Here is a 22135-nt window from a genome sequence, read left to right on the forward strand (position 1 = left end):
CATAAAATGGTGGTCACTGAATGAGGATACTTAATCCATGATGCTTTCATTATTTGTTTGAACGAGGCTCCAAATTTAGTCCCAGTCTCCTGCTTTTTCTTAGTCATGAGAAAACACCCAACATGTACAACATTGTATTTACTCAGAAAAGCTTAGCAAAGCATAGATCTTGAAATGAGCTTGAAAGAAAAAACTGTCTCAGGTTACAAAGGAAGAAATCAATAAGTGTGTGGACGTCACATGGAGATTTCAGACAATTTTATTAGCAGATTGTTGAAAAGAAAGGAAATTAAATACAATACAGTTAACGTGGTTCTCACATTTAAACCAGGCTCAAATAACTAAGCTACCATAGAAAAATCTCGATTTCTTGCATTATGATGTAAAAACAGATTTTTTTGTACAGATTTTGTACAACAAAATTCGTAATAACCTTTTTTTAGAAAACTTTAAATATATAGATAAAAATAGACAATTTTCGTATGTCTTAGTTGAAGATGAGTGTGTTCTGTTCCAAGGGCTTGCATAGAGCACAAATGTGGTTATAATACAGGATAGCTAAACATTAAAATGTTCATGTGAAAAACATATATAAACAATAATGGGAAAATGAATTGTACTGGGAGTCAATGGAGAGATTCTAATAAACAATAAAATTGGGGTAATTCAGAAAGAAACCTACAGCACAATCTTTTTATGACATGTTTCCTTGAAATCCTGCATTAATATTCTAAAATATTCTTTCTTTTGAAACTCCAAAATTTGGGTTCCTAAATAAGCTTCCTTTTACCCTTTTCACTTCTGTTTCCAAAACCAAAGTGCTTGGCATCTCAAACAATTCAACCAAATGATGATACCTAATGAACCGTCAAAACGCCAGCCACTTGTGTCTTGTGTCAACTGGAATGTGGGAATGTCTGACTTAGATCAGCAGAGTATGGTTTTTGTCTTGACAGTCACATGTTAACTGTTGCTTTATGACTGATCACAACTGCACTTAATCTGTGAAGGGGATGGGGAATGTCCTGTTATGTAATTGTCCCAGGGTGATCTACATTAAAATAAAGTCTCTATGCAAGGAGCAGAGGAACAACAAATGCTCAGTAAGAGTTTTTAAATGTTTTCTTTCTCGTCTTAAAAACAAAGGATCACATGGACAATTTGTTTGCTTTCTTTACCAGAATGCACATCAACACAGTTGTTAACCCTTTCAAGACCCTCACTGCTTAAGAAAAACAAGAATCTTCCATTATCCATTCTTCCTTTCTCAATTCTTAAGATGCTATGCCTGGAAACTAAAATATTGGGAAAACAATGGAAAAGTCAGCTGCCAGATTATGTCTTTGATTATTCCATGGTGGTAAATTTGCATGTTAATATCTCTTCCAGATTTCTGTCATAACATTATGTCAAATCACACAAATACTAAAATCTCATGCTGGATTATTTTTGTTACTTTGCACATTCAAAAATTGTTTTTCGTCTAGATTCATGAATTTTGGAACTTCAGGTCTGCCATTTCAAAAACAGATGTTTTGTTTCCACACAGAATGCAAGTTGATAGACCCAGTCAGAGGTTTAAACTTGCTCATTGTTTTTTATTTGAAATCTAAAATTTCTGAGCTGTTTGTTCATTTTGAACTTGAAATCACATCTCTTATTATCCTTTTGCCCCTTGCTTTAAAACAAAAGTTTGACAAGTGCAACCAGATTTCACAAGGTCACTCAAATAGATTGTTCAGCAAAGGGAAGTTTTAGATAAGCTGTGAATTTGAAAGCATTTTCAGGGCCCTACAACACCCATCAATTTGTCAGATTTGATGGTTCAAAATTCATCCATGACAAGGAAGAATGACAAGATACAATAAAGTACAGTTTGACTTGTTGTCTTTGCACTATGGTCAACAGTGACAGTTTGTTTTTCTTTGCAAGGAGAGTCTTTTAAGGGTTACCATGGCAGTGAACAAAGGCAAAATGAAGAGAAAAAGCTACACTAGCAAATTATCATTGTGTTGGAGTTTACTTCCGAAGTATTTGCACAAAGGTGAACACACAGTTTATCAAAGACAGTGATAATTACACATAACCATCCTTCCCTATTACACAGGGAGAATACAGACTTCAACTCACCACTCAGCTAGGTTTTTTTTTCAACTGTTACATCAAGTGTTGCAAAGTTCCTATTTTATTTTTTGAAGAGTAACGTCTCAAGGTGACGCAAAAATAATAATTAAAAATGAAACGAGAAACATTTCTGTGGCATTTTGATCCAACTTGCTGCAACTGCCACAGATCTTAATTAATATCATCAGTTCTGTATCAGAGAGTTAGAGACAAGCTCCCCTCACATGAGTGGCAGGCAGAGAGGAACGTCTGACCCACCGTGCTGATTTTGCAGAGGCGCACAGCAGACGCCAAGGATCCCAATCAGTAATACTGTGACTTGAGAACAAATATTTACATGCCTGCATGCTTTGTTAATGAGCTTCATCACAAAAAAAAATGCAGTTTCTGGAACAAATAGAGTGACAAAACATATCAGCATCTAAATTTCAAAAGTACTGTGTAGTTTTATTCTCTAGTAATCTACTGCATACACATTACCTCCCTGTGTCATATATACACACGACCAGTAGCTTGGCTGGAAGAAGCAAACAGTATTCACAGATTTATGTCTGGGTGGAGCGCACAATTATGTATTTTTGTGACTTTTAAAACAACTTACATTCACTTTTCTTTATTATGTGTTTCTTTACATTTTAATTGCTAATGCTGAGAAAGCTCAATGCCAGGTTTACCTTCTGAGTTTTGCCTTAATAACTAATGTGGCTTTCTCTCTGTCCCCTGTTCAAACACACATCTGCATAACCTGGATGTAGTGCTATTTCATTTGTAATAACCTCCAAATTCTATGAGTTAAGTTCCGGTGAATTCAAGAAAGAACACTTTAAAACTTACTTGCTGGATTTAAACACAATAACAGGAACACAAAATCACTGGAGGGCAAGGGGCAGACAACAAATGTTAAAAAGAAAAGTTTGTTTGCTTCTTTTTGACTACTGGTGAGTATTTGATTTTTTTTGCGTGATGTGCTTAACACTGTACTCATCAGCACTGGTCATAACTTAGTCCAAAAGAGAAAGCACAAAGCTTGTATTTGCGCCATTTATTCGTGCGTGCCTGCCAGGAGTGATCCCCTAAACATAGTCACCATTTGAGTTTAGTCATTTCTGGTTCAGCAACAGCGTTTGCTTCTGCAAGTTCTGTCATCGAAGTCAGTTGGTGTGAGAGGACTCTCGTCATTAATACATCAAACATTTCATGGATGACACAGTAACACAGTTATGCAGACTGGGTGAAGCTGTCTCAAAAGCACAGTTAACCCGCTTGTTCGTAGAGGACAGTATTTTGTCTTTTTTATACATTGTTTCTTTTGTCTTTTCATGTCATGTGGCGTATTACTGCGCCGTTGTCTCAGTACATAACAGATGACTTCAGATACATCCTTCCATCTGGAAAAAAAACACAAATTGGTGACCTTTATTTAATCAACAATATTTGGACCCAGTTTCACATTGGAAAGGGATTCCAAGTGTGACCTTTACCTTTTTTGGTACATTTACACACATACCATTGGAGGGAAGGGGTTGGGATTCTTAGTTTTCACTTACTGGAATAGTTTAGTGTTCACATTTTACGCTTACATGCACAATGATGAAAATGGCAAAGGCATTTCAATGGCATCCACAACAATGGGCCCACTTTTTGTCTCTGTGCAAGTTCATTATTTTGATTATATTAAAAGCAGGCCCATTGGATCAAAGAGTTACACTGAGTCAGGGGTTTCTGCTCCTAGTCACAATGCAATGAGTTGTGTTGGAAAATGGACTCATCCACTCATCAGACAATGGCATGTTCGAGTTTAACAAATATTTTTATCATACTACCACAACCAAACAACCAACCATAAATGTGAAAAAGAGTCTCTTTTCAATGAAAAATAAATATTGGGAGCTGTGGTGGAAAAGTCAAAATCAAGTCAACTTGTCATATTATAACTTGGTTTTAAATGATACAGATCAAGGTAGGAAACAACCATACTTGGGAGGAGAAATTGAATAGAGTTGTGAACTTCTTCATGGCCAAACACTGAGTTGTGGAACCTACCCAGTACGTTTTACTGAAGTTGACACAACACTAGGACCATGGTAGATTTAAGTTTACAGGGGAAGCAGGGGCATCGCACAACTAATTACAAAGTGAAAGAAGTATTTCTCCAGGAATGTGAAAAGTCTATTCTTGCAGTAAAGATGCTTAAAACCACACAAAACAAAAAAGAAATGTGGTTACTGAAAATCTGAAACAAAACCAGAAATTGCTGGATAAACTCAGCAGGTTCAGCAGCACCTGTGAATAGAAAGCAGAATCAATGTTTCGTGTCCAATGACCCTTCTTCAGACCCTGCTGAATGTTTCTATACTTAAAACTACACTGTGTTCAGAGAGAAAGTACTTTGTTTCCCTTAGTGCTGTATAGAGGTGTGATTCCCTATAAAATGCCAAAGTGAATTTGCATTGCAGGAAAGAATATTCCTTCAAATTCTCAACAGTAAGAACTAGAGTAATTAAGCATTATAGAATAATATGCCAGAACGAGTTATCACTCAGCCCATCACACCTCTGCCAGCTCTCTGAAATGATCTAATTTGTCCAACTTCTTTGCCCGTTCCCCATAGCTCTGCAGTTTTCTTCATATTTCCAAGTGAAACTGAAAGGAGGTTCTGCTGATAATTAAATCACTAGCACTTGTGGTTTATGGTACATTAGGACACCTTGATTGTTTTTTTGAGCTTCATTTGACACCACATCAGTTATTCTCAATCAGTGTTACCATTTCACCCTTCAAGCTAAGTATAGAATAAACTGCTTTATCAACTATTATTTGAATATTTTGGAGACTATTGCAGAAATGCATTTGCTGATGGATTTGTAATATACTCTATTTCAGAATAGTGAGGTTTAATCTGCTGTCACTGGTCCTGTATAAAAGCTAATGTATCCTCTATCAGCATGTTTGCATAATGCTCCTAACGGATGGATGAATGTATCTTGCCTTTAAGGTGTCAAGTGTGAAATATGTCCCACCTGCCATTCCTACAAAAGATAAGGCCACTCTATGGCTTTTTACATTAGAATTTCAGTCATATCAGAGTTTACAGCCATTCAGCTTAAAATAAAAGCAGTACTCATTGCAAAAAGTACTTAATAAGCTTCATTTCCAATTTTTTAACCAATAGGCTGGTTTTTGGAAGCTATTTTTTCACAATAAAAGTAACTTGCATTCCAGTATATAATTTGTATATTTACGTGTCTTGAACAAGGGAGATTAGTGACAGTATAAGGAATAAACATAAAAAGTAGGAGCAAGATTTGCTATTCAGCCTATCAAAGCTGCTCTATTATTCAACAGGAGCATGGCTGATTCTCGATCCCAAGGACAATTGCTCCCACATCCCTGGACACCTCTAGCTTTTAGAAATCTTTAAATATATTCAGTGACTTTGTCTCCACAGGCTTCTGTAGTAGAGAATTCCACAGGTTCACCACTGAATGATTGAAAAAAAAACTTGCCCTCATCTCAAACTGAAGTAGCCAACTACATATCTTGAGACCGTGACTTTTTGTTGGGGATTCCCCCAGGCAGGGAAAACATTATCCCTGCATCTAGTCTGTCCAGTTCTGCATACGTTTCAATGAGATCCCCTCTCATTCTTCTAAACTCCAGTCAATACTGGGCCAGTTACCCAATCTCTCCTCATATGACAAACTTGCCATCCCAGAATCAACCCTGATTCCTACACTCCCTCTATGACAAACATATCCTTCCTAGGTTAGAAGAACAAAACTGCACACAATACACTGGAGGCATGGTTTCATCAAGGCCCTGTACAGCTGCAGTAAGTCTTTGTTACTTATGCATCCAAACCATTTTGCAATGAAGGCCAACATACAATGTGCCTTCCCAACTGTTTGCTTGCTTTCAGTAACTGATATACAAGGACAGCTTGGTCCCTTTGTACATCAGACTTTCCCAATCTTTCGCAATTTAAATTGTACTTTGCTAATTTTTTCTGCAATGGAATGGACAACTTCTAAATTATCCACTTTATGCCGCAGTTGCCATGTATTTACCCACTCACTCATCTTATTTTAATCATTCTGAAGCCTCTTTATATCCTTCTCATCATTCACATGCCCACCCAGTTTTGTCTCATCAGAAAACTTGGTAATATTCAATTCCCTCATCCAAGTCATTGATATATATGGTGAATAGTTGGGAATCATGCACTGATCTCTGCATTACCCTGTCTACACCACCTCTTTTGTGAAAACAACCCATTTGGTCCCACTCCTCTATATGCAAAATATTGTGGATGCTGGAAATCTGAAACAATTGTAGTAAATTCTGCAAGCATAGCAATTTCTGTGGTGAATTAATATTTTGAGTCTGGTATGACACTTCAGAACCAAAAGGTTTTGGAAAACAGATGTTTTTATATTTTGGACAGAGATAAAGGACGAAGAGGCAGGTGGTCATAGAGTCATAAAGATGTACAGCATGGAAACAGGCCCTTCGGTCCAACCCGTCATGCCGACCAGATATCTCAACCAGGGAAAAGATTTTGTCTATTTATCCTATCCATGCCCTTCATAATTTTGTACACCTCTTTAAGGACACCCCTCAGCCTCCGATGCTCCAAGGAAAACAGCCCCAGTCTGTTCAGCCTCTCCCTATAGTTCAAATCCTCCAACCCTGGCAACATCCTTGTAAATCTTTTCTGAACTCTTTCAAGTTTCACAACATCTTTCCGATAGGAAGGAAACCAGAATTGCATGTGTCGAGGTTCAGTGCAAAAGACAAAAAAGGTTGTTAATGGTGGTGAAAGAGAAAACAAAATGTAAAATGGTTCCAAATTGAGTTGTGAAAGGGAGAGAATGCCCCCACCTCAATGAATTTGAGATGTGACATGACACTAAACTCTTATTTGTCATCGTCACCTCTGTGCACACTTCTTTAGAGAAGAGTCCTCTCTCTATTACATCCCTCCCTCTGGCCTTTTCCCAGCATTTGATCTCTTCATCAAGAATTGTCGATGTGACATTTGCCACCTTAATTTTGCAGCCTCCCTCTCTGAATCTAACCTGTCTCTCTCTGTCTGAACTTACTGCATTCTGCTGACTCAGGTCAAACCCGGACTTTGATATCAAACTGACTGAAAGGGTAGTGCTAATGTCATCTGGCATGATGACCTCTATCTGGCAGAAGCTGAGTGCCAACTCTCAATCGCTGTCCTACTATCTTCCCTGGATCATGACCCTGCCATTGAACATCAGGCTGTAGCTTCCAGGACTGTCATGGATCTTGTCTCTTCCAGAGATCTCCCATCCAGTGCTTCTTACCTCAGAATCCACCAACTATGCACAGTCTGCTTCCACTTCCTTCCCAAAATCTTTAATCAGGACTGTCCTGGCAGACCTATTGTTTCAGCCTGCCATTGCACCATTGAATGTATTGCTTCCTATCTTTATTTTATCCACTTTAGTTCAGTCTCTTCCCACTTACATTGGTTTGATCATTTCCAGTTTTCTGTGTCATAGTTGCCTCCTCTTCACAATGGCCATGCAATCTTTCTACACATCCATTCCCCCATCAGGCTCTCCGCTTCTTCCTCAAAAAGAGACCTGCACAGTTTCCATCCATCACTGCCATCCTCCTCCATCTGGCTGAGCTTGTTCTTATGTTGAACAATTTCTCCTTTAACTCATCTCAATCTCTCCAAGTAAAACTGTGACCATGGTTCTCACTATGTCTGTCTCTTTGTGGCATATGTGGAACATTCCTTGTCCCAGTCTCACTCAGGATCTCAGAATCACAATTTTTTCTCTGATACGCTGATGGTGTCTTTAGTACTGCTTCCTGATCTCAACTGGAATTGATAAAAGTAATCAGTTTTGTTTCCAATTCCCATCCTTTTCTCACCTACACCTGGTCCATCTCTAAGTTTACCCTTCCTTTCCTTGACTTTACTATTTCCATTTTGGGGACTGGCAACAAATTCCATTACAAATTCACCAACTCCCATAGTTACCTCAACTACACGTTCTTATACCCTGATTCCTGCAAGGATTCCATTCCATTTTCACAGTCTCCATGTCTCTATCCCATCTGTTCTTTGATGCCATCTTCCAACAGGCTGCTTTCTGACATGACCTTTTTCCTCAGGTCTGGACTCCATCACATTGTTTTCGACAGGGCCCTCAGCCATATCTAACCCATGTCCTCCACTTGTGCCCTCATCCCTTCCTCTCCTTCCCAGAACAATGATAGGGTTTCCTTTGTTTGTACTTTCCACCCTATTAGTCACTATATTTAAGGGTTCAATTCCGCTACCTCCAGCAGGATGTCATTCCCAAACACAGCTTCCCCTCCTCTACATTGTCAGCATTCTGCAGGGACCATTCTCTGTAATGACAGCTTGGACCACTTCTCCATCATTCCTAACACTTCCTCAGTCCCCATGGTAACTTTCCCATTACAGCCTTGAGGTCTGAATATAGAATTCCACAACTTCAGAAACAGACCACATTATCTATGACTCAATGTCCATTCCCCAAAATTCTCATATTCTCTCCAACCCCAGATACAGTCTTGTTTTGTTTGTGTCATGTTTGTCTTGTTCCCAGTAGGCACTTCCTTTCTCACTATAATTTACAACTATTTTACCTCTCTTTTCATCTTTCTCCATCACTAAAAACACATATTTTCTTTTGCATTGGGCCTCTATCCCTTGCTAAAAAGTCTTCAAAAAATCCATTTTCCAATGCCTTTCAGTCTGAAGCAGTCATACAAGACTCAATGCATCAACTCTGTTTCTCTCTTCACAGATGTTGCCAAATCTGCTGAATTTTCTCAGCATTCTCTGGGTCTATTCCCCCTCTTTGGTTCTTGTCTACTAACTGATTCTCAATCCATGCCACGACCATCAATCCCATGTGCTATGATTTTTCACTTTAATCTCTTATCTGGGACTGAGAATCAAAATATATCACATCTACTGGTTGAGTTCGCCGTGGTGGATTAAGAAAATACACTAAACATTTTTTGTTCAGTAAGTAGAGGTGTTCTACAAGGGGAACAACATATACTTCTGTTCTGTAGACCTTTGTGACTATATATAGATTCCACAAAGGCATAAACACCCAAGTGGAAAAATGAATCAACTGTGACTAACAAAAGTTTCCAAGAATAAGTGATGATCTCATTGAAAATTTTGAAATTTTCCCAGGACGTAAACAGGGTAGCTCTAGATTGGATTATGAGTTTAGATCATGGGACATAATCTTCAAACAAGGCAATTTAAGACTGAGATGAAGAGAAATGTCTTCACTTCAATGGTAGTGAATCCCTGGAATTCTCTCACCAGAGGGCTGTGCATACTCAAATCATTGAACATGATCACAACAGAAATCAATGGATTTCTGGAGATCAACAACAGCAAGGGATATGGTGACATTGCGGAAATTAACAATGATATGGACAAGATCTAACTTAATGGCAGATCAGGCTCAATGCTTGGAATGGCTTACTTTTATTCCCAAATTGTACCATCAATGTAATAAAACATCACAGTGTGTCAGAGAAGTGATGAACAAAGTTTGACCCCAAGCATGCATAGTACTAGGAGTCAGTAGGACGGCTTGTTGGCTCAGTAGTTAGCTAGCACTGCTGCCGAAAATCACCAGGGACCTAGGTTTGATTCGAACCTTTCGAGAGTGTGTGGAGCTTGCATATTCTCTGTGTGTCTGCATGGGTTTCCGTTGGTGCTCTAGTTTCCTCCCACAGGCCAAAGATGTGCACGTTGGGTGGACTGGCCTTGCTTAATTGCCCCTTAGTGTCCAGGTTACATGCAGGCTAGGTGGTCAGCCATGGGACAGGCAGGGTTACGGGGATAATGTGGGAAGTGGGTCAGTGAGGAAGCTCTTCAGAGTGTCAGTACAGGTTTGATAGGCTAAATGGCCTTTTTCTGCATGTAAAGCTTCGACAATAGTTGGCAAAACAAAGTAGGTTGTAAGCAACAACTTAAAGGAATTGAAGAGAGAAAATGCAGTGGCGTTTAGGCATGCCTAAAAATGGTGAAGTGAAATTGGGAGATGTGCAAGTGGTTAGAGTTAATTTGTTTTTGTTTGCTAGCACCTTGAATGAAGGCGGTGTTGTCATTTGTCAGATTGGATTTGCATGCAGGTCCGAATGCATATTACTCCACTTGTATTACAGCCATTAGCAGCATCTATTAGGCCTAGCACGATTCATTTTAATGTACCTAAAAGCTGTGGTTTATTTTTAAACACTACTGTGCCTAAAGGGGGATGAAAAAGCATAATTCATTTCACAGTCACGTCTTAACCTGATGCGCTAATCATCTTTTTAAAAAGGAACACAAAAGAAGTTGATGACAAACAAGTGGTAATGTTCCATCAGGAGCTGATAACGCAGCCGGAGAAGTCAAAATATAAAGCAAACAAACATCGGGGAACATCTGTTACAAATTCCTCATCCCTTTTATTTAGATTACTTAAAACAGGAAGCAGCTAATTGGAGATGAGCAGGATTGTAAAAATAAATTTTGTGTTTGGCTTTGCTTTTAAGTCATTATGATTTTTAGATAGAGAAGTGGATGGGAAGGCTGTACAATGGAGTTCTGTGGAATTGAGGCAGGAAACATAATAAGAATGGGAGTTTAAATGCTTTCCCATGCTAAAAGTTAAGAATTAACTCACAAAAGAAGCCATCTCAGCAAGTTTAGTATCATCAACAAGAACATTAGACTTTAAAAGTGTGTTGGAAACTTATAAATGGACATTAAAAGAATATGTCATTGAACAATGCAATACGAACAGCTGGTCCAATATCTTTTGTGAATTTATTCCGTTTTTATGAACTTGGCTACTGTTGGTGTGCCTCCTGTCAACAAAATGTAAGCAATTCCAAGAAAAAGACAGCAGCAGGACTAATTAAATTAGTTTGTTATAAATCTCTCAGGCATTGCATTCTTGTGTTGTTTTTTCAAGCAGCAGTTCAGAGAATTTGTGCAAACTTCATTAAACAATGAAATAATTCTTTCAAAAACAAAATGGGGTGTGACCCAATGAATCTCACTGTGCACTTGAGCTATAATGCACTGCTACTTGAAATTAATCTTGTGCTGATTATGGAGACCGCTGTTTTGCAATGGCGGAATCAAATTGCATTTTTATTGCACAAGACTATGAATTTGTTTAGTATATTGAGAATTGCATTTCACATTGTCTATACTCTTAACATGGCCTGGTAGCAAACTAGAAACTGAGTATCCAGGGATCCACTTGTTAATTGATAGCACTGTACAAGGTTAGAATTAGAGGCTGTTTTCCTGATTCGAGTAAATTTCAAAGATTCCTCCATTAGGTGGAAAAATACCAGAAAAGAGCAGTACTCAAACATGAAACTGATTCTTAATTTACAGCAGGACGGTTCTGTGCTATAGGGAAGATTGGGTTGAAAAATTAGGAAGAGTTGAACCTAAATGCTGGGAATAATTTAAAAGCTGTTGTATCACAATCAGCAATATCTTTAAGATATACAATATGTCGGTATACCTATATGGTACCACAATTATATCATGGCACATGACCTAAAGCCATAATGATCATATTCTCCATTTTACCTCAGATCACCTGAAGTATGACACATTACAAGCATACTGTTGTGTATAAACTCAATTCTCCCAGGTCTTCTTCCAGGATTTCTTCCGGGTCCTCCGGTTTCCTCCAACAGTCCAAAAAAAATTGTGCAGGTTAGGTGAATTGGCCATTCTAAATTGCCTGTAGTGTTAGGTGAAGGGGTAAATGTAGGGGAATGGGTCTGGGTGGGTTGCTCTTCGGAGGGTCAGTGTGGACTTGTTGGGTCAAAAGGCCTGTTTCCACACTGTAAGTAATCTAATCTAATGGCTTAATATGAGCTCAGACACTGGTATACCTGTACATAATAGTTGACTGAAACTGTACATAATAGCTGCTGGATTCTTCAATATAATGATATCCATGATCAGTCTCTTATGTTATGAAAGACAAGATAAGCATTGCCACATGGTGAGAATATCCTGCTAGTGGCAAAGTCACACCAAAACCCCCCAAAAATTTCAAAGTTGAAAGTCAATGAGTAAATGGAAATTTATGTATTCCTTTATATGATTGGTCACTTTGGTCTCACGCTTCCACTTTTCAGTTTGGGACCTGCTGTGTTTTTGAAAAAGAGATATCGTGGACATTGCCACAGGGTTTGTTCTTATTTGTTGAGTCTAAAATGAAGGGCTGTGTTTCCTTAATCAAAGCTAATTATTTCAACTGCACCTTCGTCAAACACTTCTTGAAAGCGGAGTCTCAGAAATGATATCAAAATAAAGTCGCTGCTGTGTTTCCATCAACTATGCTGGAAAATTTAGAAGTCAATATTGTTTACAGTCATCAAGAAATCAAATAGGGAATTCAGGAGATCTGTCTTTACTCAGACAGCACTGAGAACCTTGAAGCTGCTCCCACAAGTAGCAGATCAAGGAAATAGTTAAGATGCATTTAAGGGTAAGTTCGATAAGCATGCAAGGTAGAAAAAAATGAAAGGATATGCTGATAATTAAATAGGGATAGATGAAAAGAATGAAACCCAATGGTTGGTCCAAATGGTCTTTTTTTGTGTTGTATATTTTATGGAATTCTGTGTGCTGATAAGGAAAAGTTTTCTTTCCCATATCCTGGCAGTCACACAATTCTAATTTGATGATTTATGATGGCCATTTTGGACAAGAGCCATGCAGGCCTTGTTTAAGTGCCTATGAAATCAATGTTGGTCCAGATGCAGTATAGGAACTGGTCAACCACTTCTTCAGAGAGCTGTTAGTGCAGAGTTTTATTAACAGTCTATAATACGGGGGTTATTTCAAGGTCAGACTATTCACAGCACATTCCATCTGCTAAATTTTCTTTTTTGTTCAGTCAGATTATAACCTGCAGTTTGCAGGTGGACGTGTGCATTCAAGTTATTCTCTGCCTAATGTAAAATACGTATATGCTTTTTAATTAATTTGATCCAAATTTTCTGAAAGACAAATTAGTCATACGGACTGCTGTAACTCTTATAATTGAGTAATTAGTGATTAATGGAAATTGGCCCTCATTTATGCAATAAAAAAAATGAGGTTGTCATTTCTGAAACAATGTAAGCCGCACAATGGAGTCATTACACAGTAGTTACTTTTGCAAACCAAAGGCAGTTTTCATGACACACTTGTCCTACTATTTCAAAACACCTGCAGGCGAGAACCTGTGATACGTGAGCTCAGCATTGTTTCTGTGCTACTGTATATTGTAGCCCTTTATGTCAACGTCCTGTTGTCTTTGATACAGCATTGCACAATCTTCTGTTATTATGTGCCTTTTGTGGGAACGAAAGAAAGTTGAGAATTCAGCAAGCAGAACTAAGATCGGGATGAGGAACTCCCACAATACCCAGTAATAGTCGTCAATTGATTCAGCCACAGCCGCAAGTGCTTCAGCATTGACAGTATGACTGTGTTCAGATACAGAAACCCTGACCAAACAGCAGAGAGCTCACCATTACAGAGATACTTCCCCTGATGTAGCACGGAGCCGTACTCAAACAAAGCAAGGCTTGGCAATGAAACAATATGGAAAAGGAATTTCATGAGGTTGGTCTGGAAGCATGCAATGTAATGATGTAATTGTGCTCATCCATCTAACGAGATCATGACAAAAATTATGTGTGGCCTTCTCCAATCAATCATTCTCTGGGCCAAGGTTCATTCCTAACATTATTTTTAATCATAGGCACAATGCATTGAGTTGCTAAGCCCCTGTAACAGTTGGATCAAAACAGTTATCCAATCTGCCCTACTGCTCTTCCCATTTGGAGTAAAGAATCAGTGAATTTAATCTTGCTTCCACATCTCAACCATAAATTTTCTTGAGTGATCACAGAGTGTTACTGGCTTATATTAGTGTCTGTTATTCAAACTTTCTGAGATATGGGCAAAACGGCAAGTGAGAAAACAAAGTTTTAATGTAGAAAAATCCAATGATTATTTGACAAATTTATCAAACTTGTGTTTTCATATCATATATGGCATGTTTTTATGCAGTTATTTAACATCAAAGAATTGGGTTTTAGTTGAACAGAGATTGATGATATAAAATCTTTCTTTCTAGATGTTGTAAAATGACCTTAAGCAGCCTCAACACATCCAATTAAATAAGGGCTCCCAGAATAAAGCTGTCCATTATTCAGCACTGCTTGGCATTGTAGTGACTGTAACACGGTCAACCAGTCGACCTCACAGAATATGAGTTCCGTGATTTGGCTGTTAACCTGGTCCAATCATGGAGCTCTGGCTGACAGATATGAACATGAGTGTCAGACATTCTGTTCTCTTACAACAGGCTCCGAGGATGCTAGACCAATGTCAAGTACTATGCACACATAAATAAAGGTGACTGGGTGACAGGACACTGGCCTCTGTGGAATTATTTCTGATGTCAACAGACATACATGGATCCTTTAAATGCTATGTTTTAAAGATGTAAATTGTGGCAGATGGGAAATGTACTGGATCGTTTTTCAGTATTCATAAATGGAGATAAGCACATTTCAAAGTAATGTTCTACCCTGGTCACCTCAGATCTGTCCAGATTTTCAAGATGAGAACTGGATTTGGGGGTGAAGAGGACAAGGTGAAAGAGTTGTCATAGGAGAAAGTCTTGATCTGTTTGTCCCCAAATGAGAGAAAACCTCCACTCTCACAATGCAAAGGTTGAATTTTAGTCTGTCTATGGAGCAATCTAAAAATAATCCGAGTACATAGTCTTGCCATACGCCAGCAGAGTTAGTTCCTCTGCATACATGCTTCTATGCCATTCCATTAAAAACAATCAAATGCATGTCAGAGAAAATTGACGAATGGGGTTAAAAATAAAATTTGATCTATTAACATGGACTTTAAATATCATGTCAGCAGGTCAAAATAGATTTTCAGGTTCAAGTATCCAGAACCAAAGTGTTCGTTGTTTGATATTTTGAACTCAAGATCAAGGTGTTTCAGTCCCAGATAGAAGACATTCCCATGCTGTAATTAAAAATGCAGATTTCCTACCATTAGTGTCATGCTCTGATTTTGATAATGTCATGCATTCCTAAAAAGTTATTAATAATCAAATTGCATTTTCCATTTCATGGATTTGGTGCCAAGACTTAAAAGAATCTGACTTGACATTTGTTAATTTTCACTAAGCTAATGTTAAGAATAATTGAGGCAAGAAATTATTGCAAATGCTGAGATCAATATATTGCACTTTTACCAAAACGTTTGAAAGATACAATACCAGTTCATCAGAATTTTGTTTTGCATAACCTTTGATACATGAAATGGTACGGAATTATTGAAATGTTTATTCATGGAACTTAAACGTGGACAATTAATATACTATTTGCAAAAATATTGACTTTAAAGAAGCTAACATTTCTTTTCAAATACCGAAACATTGTACCAATAAACCATTGGACTGAATTTGACAGCTCGTCATTAAAAGAGTCTAACTCTTTTTCTTTACAAAATCTAATTTAATTTGTATTTAAGCTTTAACTGAAATCTGCAGTTTAAATTCTACAGTAGCCAGCCTTGACTGAGGTTTAACACAGTCTCTACAGGAAAAGTAGTTGGGCTTGGTTAATCAACAAAGTTGCTAAAACTGCTGTAACTGGGTCGCTAAGCCTTTGTGTTAGGAACATATAAAACTATCCAGCTTAGTGTGGCTTACAATATTGTGTTTGGAATTGGATGATGAAGTTAGTTAGCGGAGAAAAGGGAAGACGTACGCCATTATTTTTGTTTTTAACTTTTCAAAACATTCTCAGCCTCCAGAAATTGGTTCCTACTCTTCTACAGAGGAGCAAGCTAGTTATTTGGTAGTGGCTAGGTTTATTATTTTCTTAAAATTCATAATGGTACTGCAACTGGAGGTAAGGTTTATTAAATCACAGAAGATAAATTCATGAATAATTCAGTTGTCACTTAGCAGCTCAACATCATCTTCTCAAGGGCAATTAGGGATGAGCAATAAATGCAAATAAATTTATAAAAAATGTTAAGAATGGCAAGTCAGGTGATCCAACCACAGACACTGTGACACATCATGGACGGATAAAGTTCCATGTATTTTCTCCACAGAAAGCACTCACATCTTTAAGAATAAGGTCTTCTGATTTGGTCAGTGATCAGGGACAAGACAGTGTGACAGCTAATGACGGCAGTAGCCTCAGCCTTTGCAATTGTCCAACAAGTTTTCAATTAATCAAATTAAGAAACAGAACTTCCAACGTCATATTTTCTGGATTATTACCTGAGCAATGTGCAAACAGGCATAAAATTGGCATAGTGCACCTCAAATTAGAGAGATGAATGTGTGGCTCAAAGACTTGTGTAGGAAAAGCCATGATTGAATGGCGGAAGAGACAAGATGGGCTGAATGGTCTAATTTCTGCTTCTACGTCTTATGGCCTTATCAAATGTAATTTGCATTACTTATCTGGTCTGGCTTCTATGTGACTCCAGAATCACAGCAATCACACCAATTGCTTTTGGACAATCAGAAATGGGCAATAAATGCTGACCTGGCCGGCAATACCCCATCCCACAAACCAAATAAAATAAAAGAGACCATTTCAGAAAGAGGCACTGATAATCATAGGAGTTTTAAATCTTCATTAAAAACTAAAAATGCCAGATGATCAAGGTAGCCCAGATGACACACTCAGAATGTTTCTGAGCTAACTTCTGAGAACAGCACATTCTGGTGGCAAAGAGGGAGCAGGCTGCATTCGACCTGGTATTGTGCAATGTAACAGAATCAATGAATGATCTCAGTGAAGGCCCACCTTGGCAGCAGTGACCATAATATGATTGAAGTTTATATTCCATTTGAAGGAGAGTGCACTGGGTCCAAGACTATAGTTAAAAAAAAACCATAAGTAAGGGCAATTATGATGATATGAAAGCAGTACTGGCTCAAGTCAATTACCAAACTAGGTTAAGGCATATATCAAAAGAGATGCAGTAACTAAGTGGCAATGGGGCAGCCCGGTGGCTCAGTGATTAACACTGCCGTTTCACAGCACCAGGGACCTGGGTTCACCTTGGGCAGTTTCCTGCATAGGTTTCCTCCGGGTGCTCCGGTTTCCTTCCACAGTCCAAAGATGTGCAGGCTAGGTGGATTGACCATGGTAAATTTCCCATAGTGTCCAGGGACATGCAGGCTCAGTTAATTAAACACAGGAAGTGCAAGGTTATGGGGTAGTGTGGGGTCTTGGGTCTGGGTTGGATGCTCTTCGGAGGGTCATTGTGGACTTGATGGCCTGACTGGCATGTTTTCACACTGTAGCGATTCTATGATTTTGGAACACATGGAATAGATACATTCCAATATGTAAGAAAATTTCAAAGGGACAGACCCACCACCAACAATGAACTAGAAAAGAATACATGTACAATTAGACAGAATGTATATATAAAACATAAGGAGACAAAAAAGCATGACAGGTGGTTAACATAAATATTAAAACAGATCACAAATTGTCTATAAATAGTTTTTCAAAAGAATGCCGATTGTATAAAAACACTTGTACAGAATCAATTGTAGAAAATAAAGAAATGGCTGGTGATTTGAACTGATATTTTGCAAAGGTCTTCATTACAGACAATACATGTAGCTTTGCAGAAGCAGCAGTAAATCACAAAATGGAAGGGAGGGAAGAATTCAGAAAAATTACAGTCATCAGAAAGAATGGTACTAAGTGAACTACTGGAACTACAGGCTGGGGGTGCTGCTGAACTTCATTCTAGGATCTTAAAAGAATTGGCTTGTGAAATAGTTGGTACATTGGTTTTAATTTTCCAAAATGTCCTACCTTTGGAGAAAGGCTATTAGATCAGAAGATAGTAAATGCAACTCCTTTACTCAAATTGGGACAAAAAGCAACAAATTACAGGCCAAACTACAGGCCAACATCCATCATAGGGAAAACCTTCTCAGTTATTATTAAATATGTTATGGCGGGGCAATTAAATAAGGTCAAGGTAAAGGTGCAATCAACATGGTTTTGTGAAAAGGAAACCATGTTCAACCAATATATTGAGATCTTTGATGACCAACGTCCTATGAATAAATGGAATACTTCATGTACTTAGATTTCCAGAAGGCATTTGATAGAATGTCATGTTAAAGGATACTGTGGAAAATAAAAATTCATGGTAGAGGATAATATAACATAAGGTAGAGAATAGGCATGAATGAGTCTTATTCAGTTTGGCAGGTTCGAGCGGTGTACACAGAGATAAATGACTTCAACATTTTACAGTTTATATAAATGACATGAATGAAGGGTCACTGAACTCCAAACATTAACTCTGATTTTCCTCCACAGATGCTGCCAGACCTGCTGAGCTTTTCTAGCAATTTCTGCTTTTGTTTCTGATTTCCAACATCTGCAGCTCTTTCGGTTATTATTGACCATGATTTGTCTGGCTACAGAGACAATGTGAAGCTAACTACTCCCTTTCTCATCTGAAAACCAAATCCTGTGGATTATGTTTCCAACTGCAGTCATATTTGTGTTTTCCTCATTCAAGAATACACAAGAACCAGAGTTAAAAGCCAGTTTCAATCCTGGTCAGTGTGGGCTAGTGGGCAAAGGTGTGTGCTGTGATGTTCAGAGCTGAGAAAAGCCCTAGTCATCCCTGCACTGCAGGTAAAGAGAAAGCATATTTTTTCTTTGCTAAAGCCATAAAAAGCAAGAGAAACTGCAATCAAAAGAATATGGGATAAAGGCCTATCAATTGAGCTGCAAAGCCTTGCAGCTCAAAATCAACTGCTCCCTTCTCAACATCAGTGTAGCTGGTAACACCTAAAATAATCATTGCAATTCATTACCCATATTTCACAGAACCTAGAGACTGATGCTTTTTTTAAAAATTGGTATTGTTTGAACTTGTATCTCATTTCTAACCTGTATGTATGTTTGTTTTGTTGTTATTTCTTCTCACATTTCCTAAATAATTACTGAAAGCTTGGTAAGTTGGCCCCTTTTAAAACATAAATTCATTTGTCTGCAGGAAAGGGATCCACAATGTAGGGGAGCCTTGTTGCAATCAACTGATAGTTGGGTGAATAAAGAAGGGAAGCTAGTTCAGCCCCCCCTCATGTTTGAGTTCGACACTTTGGGTTGTCCCACCTAGAACCACAATACATCTTACCCAGGCACTGGATGCAACAATATACTTCAGTTAAAGGAGGTATTGGTGAGACCATATCTGGAGAACTGTGTACAATATCAGTCCCCTTAATTAAGGACAAATGTAAGTCCACGAAGCAGTTCTGAGAATGTGAACAAGACATTTTATATCTGGAAATGGGCAGGCTGTCTTATGAGGAAAGGGTGGAAGGTTAGGGTTGTTAGAGTTAAAATAGTAAGAAGAATTGGAAGACAGAAGACCCTGAAGAGGCTCACAGGAGAGGAGATTTTTTTTTCTGAGGGGAGAATCTAGAACTAGAGATCGTACAAAAGGTTAAAAATGAAAGGGTAGGTGATGGCTTCATGGTATTATGGCTAGACTGCTAATCCAGAGACCTAGGTAATGTTTCGAGGACCTGGATTCGCATCCTACCTTGGTAGAATTGGAATTCAATAAAAATTTGGAATTAAGAGGCCATTGTCAATTGTTGTAAAAACCCATCTGATTCACTAATGTCCTTTAGAGAAGGAAACTGCCATTCCTACCTGGTCTGGTCTACATGTGTCACCAGACCCATAGAAATGTGGTTGACTCTTAACAGCTCTCTGGGATGGGTAATAAATGCTGGCCTAGCCAGTGATGTCCTCAACCCATCAATGAATTTTTGAAAAAAAGAGGGTGAGGTAGAGAAAAAGAGAATTTTCTTTCCCCCTAAAGGATCCTGAGCCTTTCGAACACTCTTCATGTAAAGGTCATAGAAGTAAATTCTTTAAATATTTCTCAGGCAGTGGGAGATAGATTCTTGAAATGTTACCACAAAGGGGCTGGAAGGGGGATTTAAGGCTACTATCAGATCAGCCATGATCTTGTTGAATGGTGGAGCAGGCTAGAGATGCTGAATGGCCTACTCCTGCAATTTGATCATTTGTTTATCCACTATTATTACTGACAGTAATTTTAATCTCTAGGTTAAAGTGTGGGCTGTTCACTCAGTTATTGTGAAAAAACAAAATCTGTGTTTTGAATGTTGCTTTATTTCTCCTTTTTGTTTTGTGATTTTTTTTGTGGTCTGCTTGTATGGAAAATGTTGCTGCAGGGAAATGCATAAAACTAGACATGGAGCTGGATGTGAAACATCCGATCAAACAGTTACTGACCTTAACGTTGTGATTACTTTAAATACATTTAAACACGTACATCAAAATACATCACAAAGGCCATGTTGTAAGAGGCTGCATTGAGCAAAACAGATGACAATAATTTATCTTGTATCTCTATAACATCCAGATGTAGGACAAACCTCCAAGATCTGTTTATTTCTCTAATTCTAGTTTTCTATGAAATTGATGAATCTATGCTACACTATTGATGCCACTCCTTTAGTTGTCTGGTGTTAAGCACAGAAATCCACTTCCCTAACACTCTCTACAATTCTTTCCTCCTTAAAAGCTCTCCTTAAAGATTGTTTGGTCAAGCTTTTTTGTCACCTGCCTAGTATCTTATTGTATGGCTCAGTGTCAAGTTACCTATAATGGTCCTGTGAAGGAACCTTGAAGGTGAAGCCTGTTATTGTTTAATAGCTCTTGTTCATTGTTATCTTCTCCCATCTTCTCATTATTTAATCAATTAAATTTCAATTGAACAAAGTATACTTCAGTAAGTGTGTGTCCCATCTTTGAGATTACAGGATGGCGTAGGAGATATTGGGAAGTTGAGTATCAACTGGATGCATCGTACCTTGGTAAAGCACACAGGAACAGGATGAGTCCATTCAGCCCTTTGAGCCTGTTCTGCCATTTAATGTGACCATGGCTGAACTGTTGCCGAGCTCCATAACCTGCCTTTGGCCCATATCTCTTCATAACTTCACTTCACAAAAAATTTATCCATCTCAGATTTAAAATTAACAACTGACTTAGCATCAATCGCTATTTGTGGGAGAGAGTTCCAAACCTCTACCACCTTTTGTGACCTAGGCAGTCATAGAAAGTCTGAACTGAGGCAAAAGTGACCTGACTTTCTCATATTCTAACTTCCATCGGCTTAAGGTTATCCAAAACTCTACTGCCCGTGTGTTACACACAACCCAGCATCCCTCTGCTCTGTCAAAAACACTGGTTCTGGTGAAAAATAACTCAATTTTAAAATTCTCATAATCTAATCATCACATCCTTCCACATCATGTCCCTCCCTATTTCAGCAAATGTTAAGGGCCCATATCCCTTATAGATATGTGCATACATCTAATTCTGCCCTCTTTAGTATTCCCAATTTCTCTTCAGCATCCCATGAATAAACCCATGCACTGAATGCACGGGTTCAGAGGAAGTGGTGATGTATTGTTAAAGGTACTAGTCAAATAATTCAGAATCTTAGGCTAATGTTCAGGGACATGGGTTTGGATCTCACAATGCAGATGCTAAAATTTGAATTCAATAATGTTCTAGAATAAAATGACTAACTGACAGCAATGATGTAACCACTGTTGCTTGTCTTAAACACTTGTCTAATATACTAATGTTCTTTATGGAAGGAAATCTGCTGTCTTTACGTATCTGTATCTCATGTGACTCCAAACTTGCAACAATGTGGTCAACCCTTAACTAATCTTTGGGGAGTTACAGATGGACAATACTTGCTGGCCTCGCCAGTGAGGCCCACATCATATGAATGAATACAGGGGAACTGCCTGGCAACGATAAAGTTGCCTGGACAATTTCCCAACTCCAGGATCCTGCACAA

At 38.3% G+C, this 22135-nt stretch overlaps 1 protein-coding gene across 6 annotated transcripts in view; it reads right to left on the reverse strand.

Moving 5' to 3' along the window:
* Positions 1–243: 243 nt before the first annotated feature.
* The window catches only part of LOC132816389 (dachshund homolog 1-like), a 592865-nt gene continuing 570973 nt past the window's right edge, over positions 244–22135 (reverse strand). For all 6 annotated transcript variants that reach the window (XM_060825885.1, XM_060825881.1, XM_060825884.1 and 3 more), the window contains one exon: positions 244–3512. In XM_060825885.1, coding sequence (XP_060681868.1) covers positions 3475–3512 — 38 coding nt within the window. In that variant the 3' untranslated portion in view covers positions 244–3474. The remainder of the gene's footprint in view (positions 3513–22135) is intronic.

This window comes from Hemiscyllium ocellatum, chromosome 6 (genome assembly GCF_020745735.1).
Source record: "Hemiscyllium ocellatum isolate sHemOce1 chromosome 6, sHemOce1.pat.X.cur, whole genome shotgun sequence".
Taxonomy (NCBI): Eukaryota; Metazoa; Chordata; class Chondrichthyes; order Orectolobiformes; family Hemiscylliidae; genus Hemiscyllium; species Hemiscyllium ocellatum.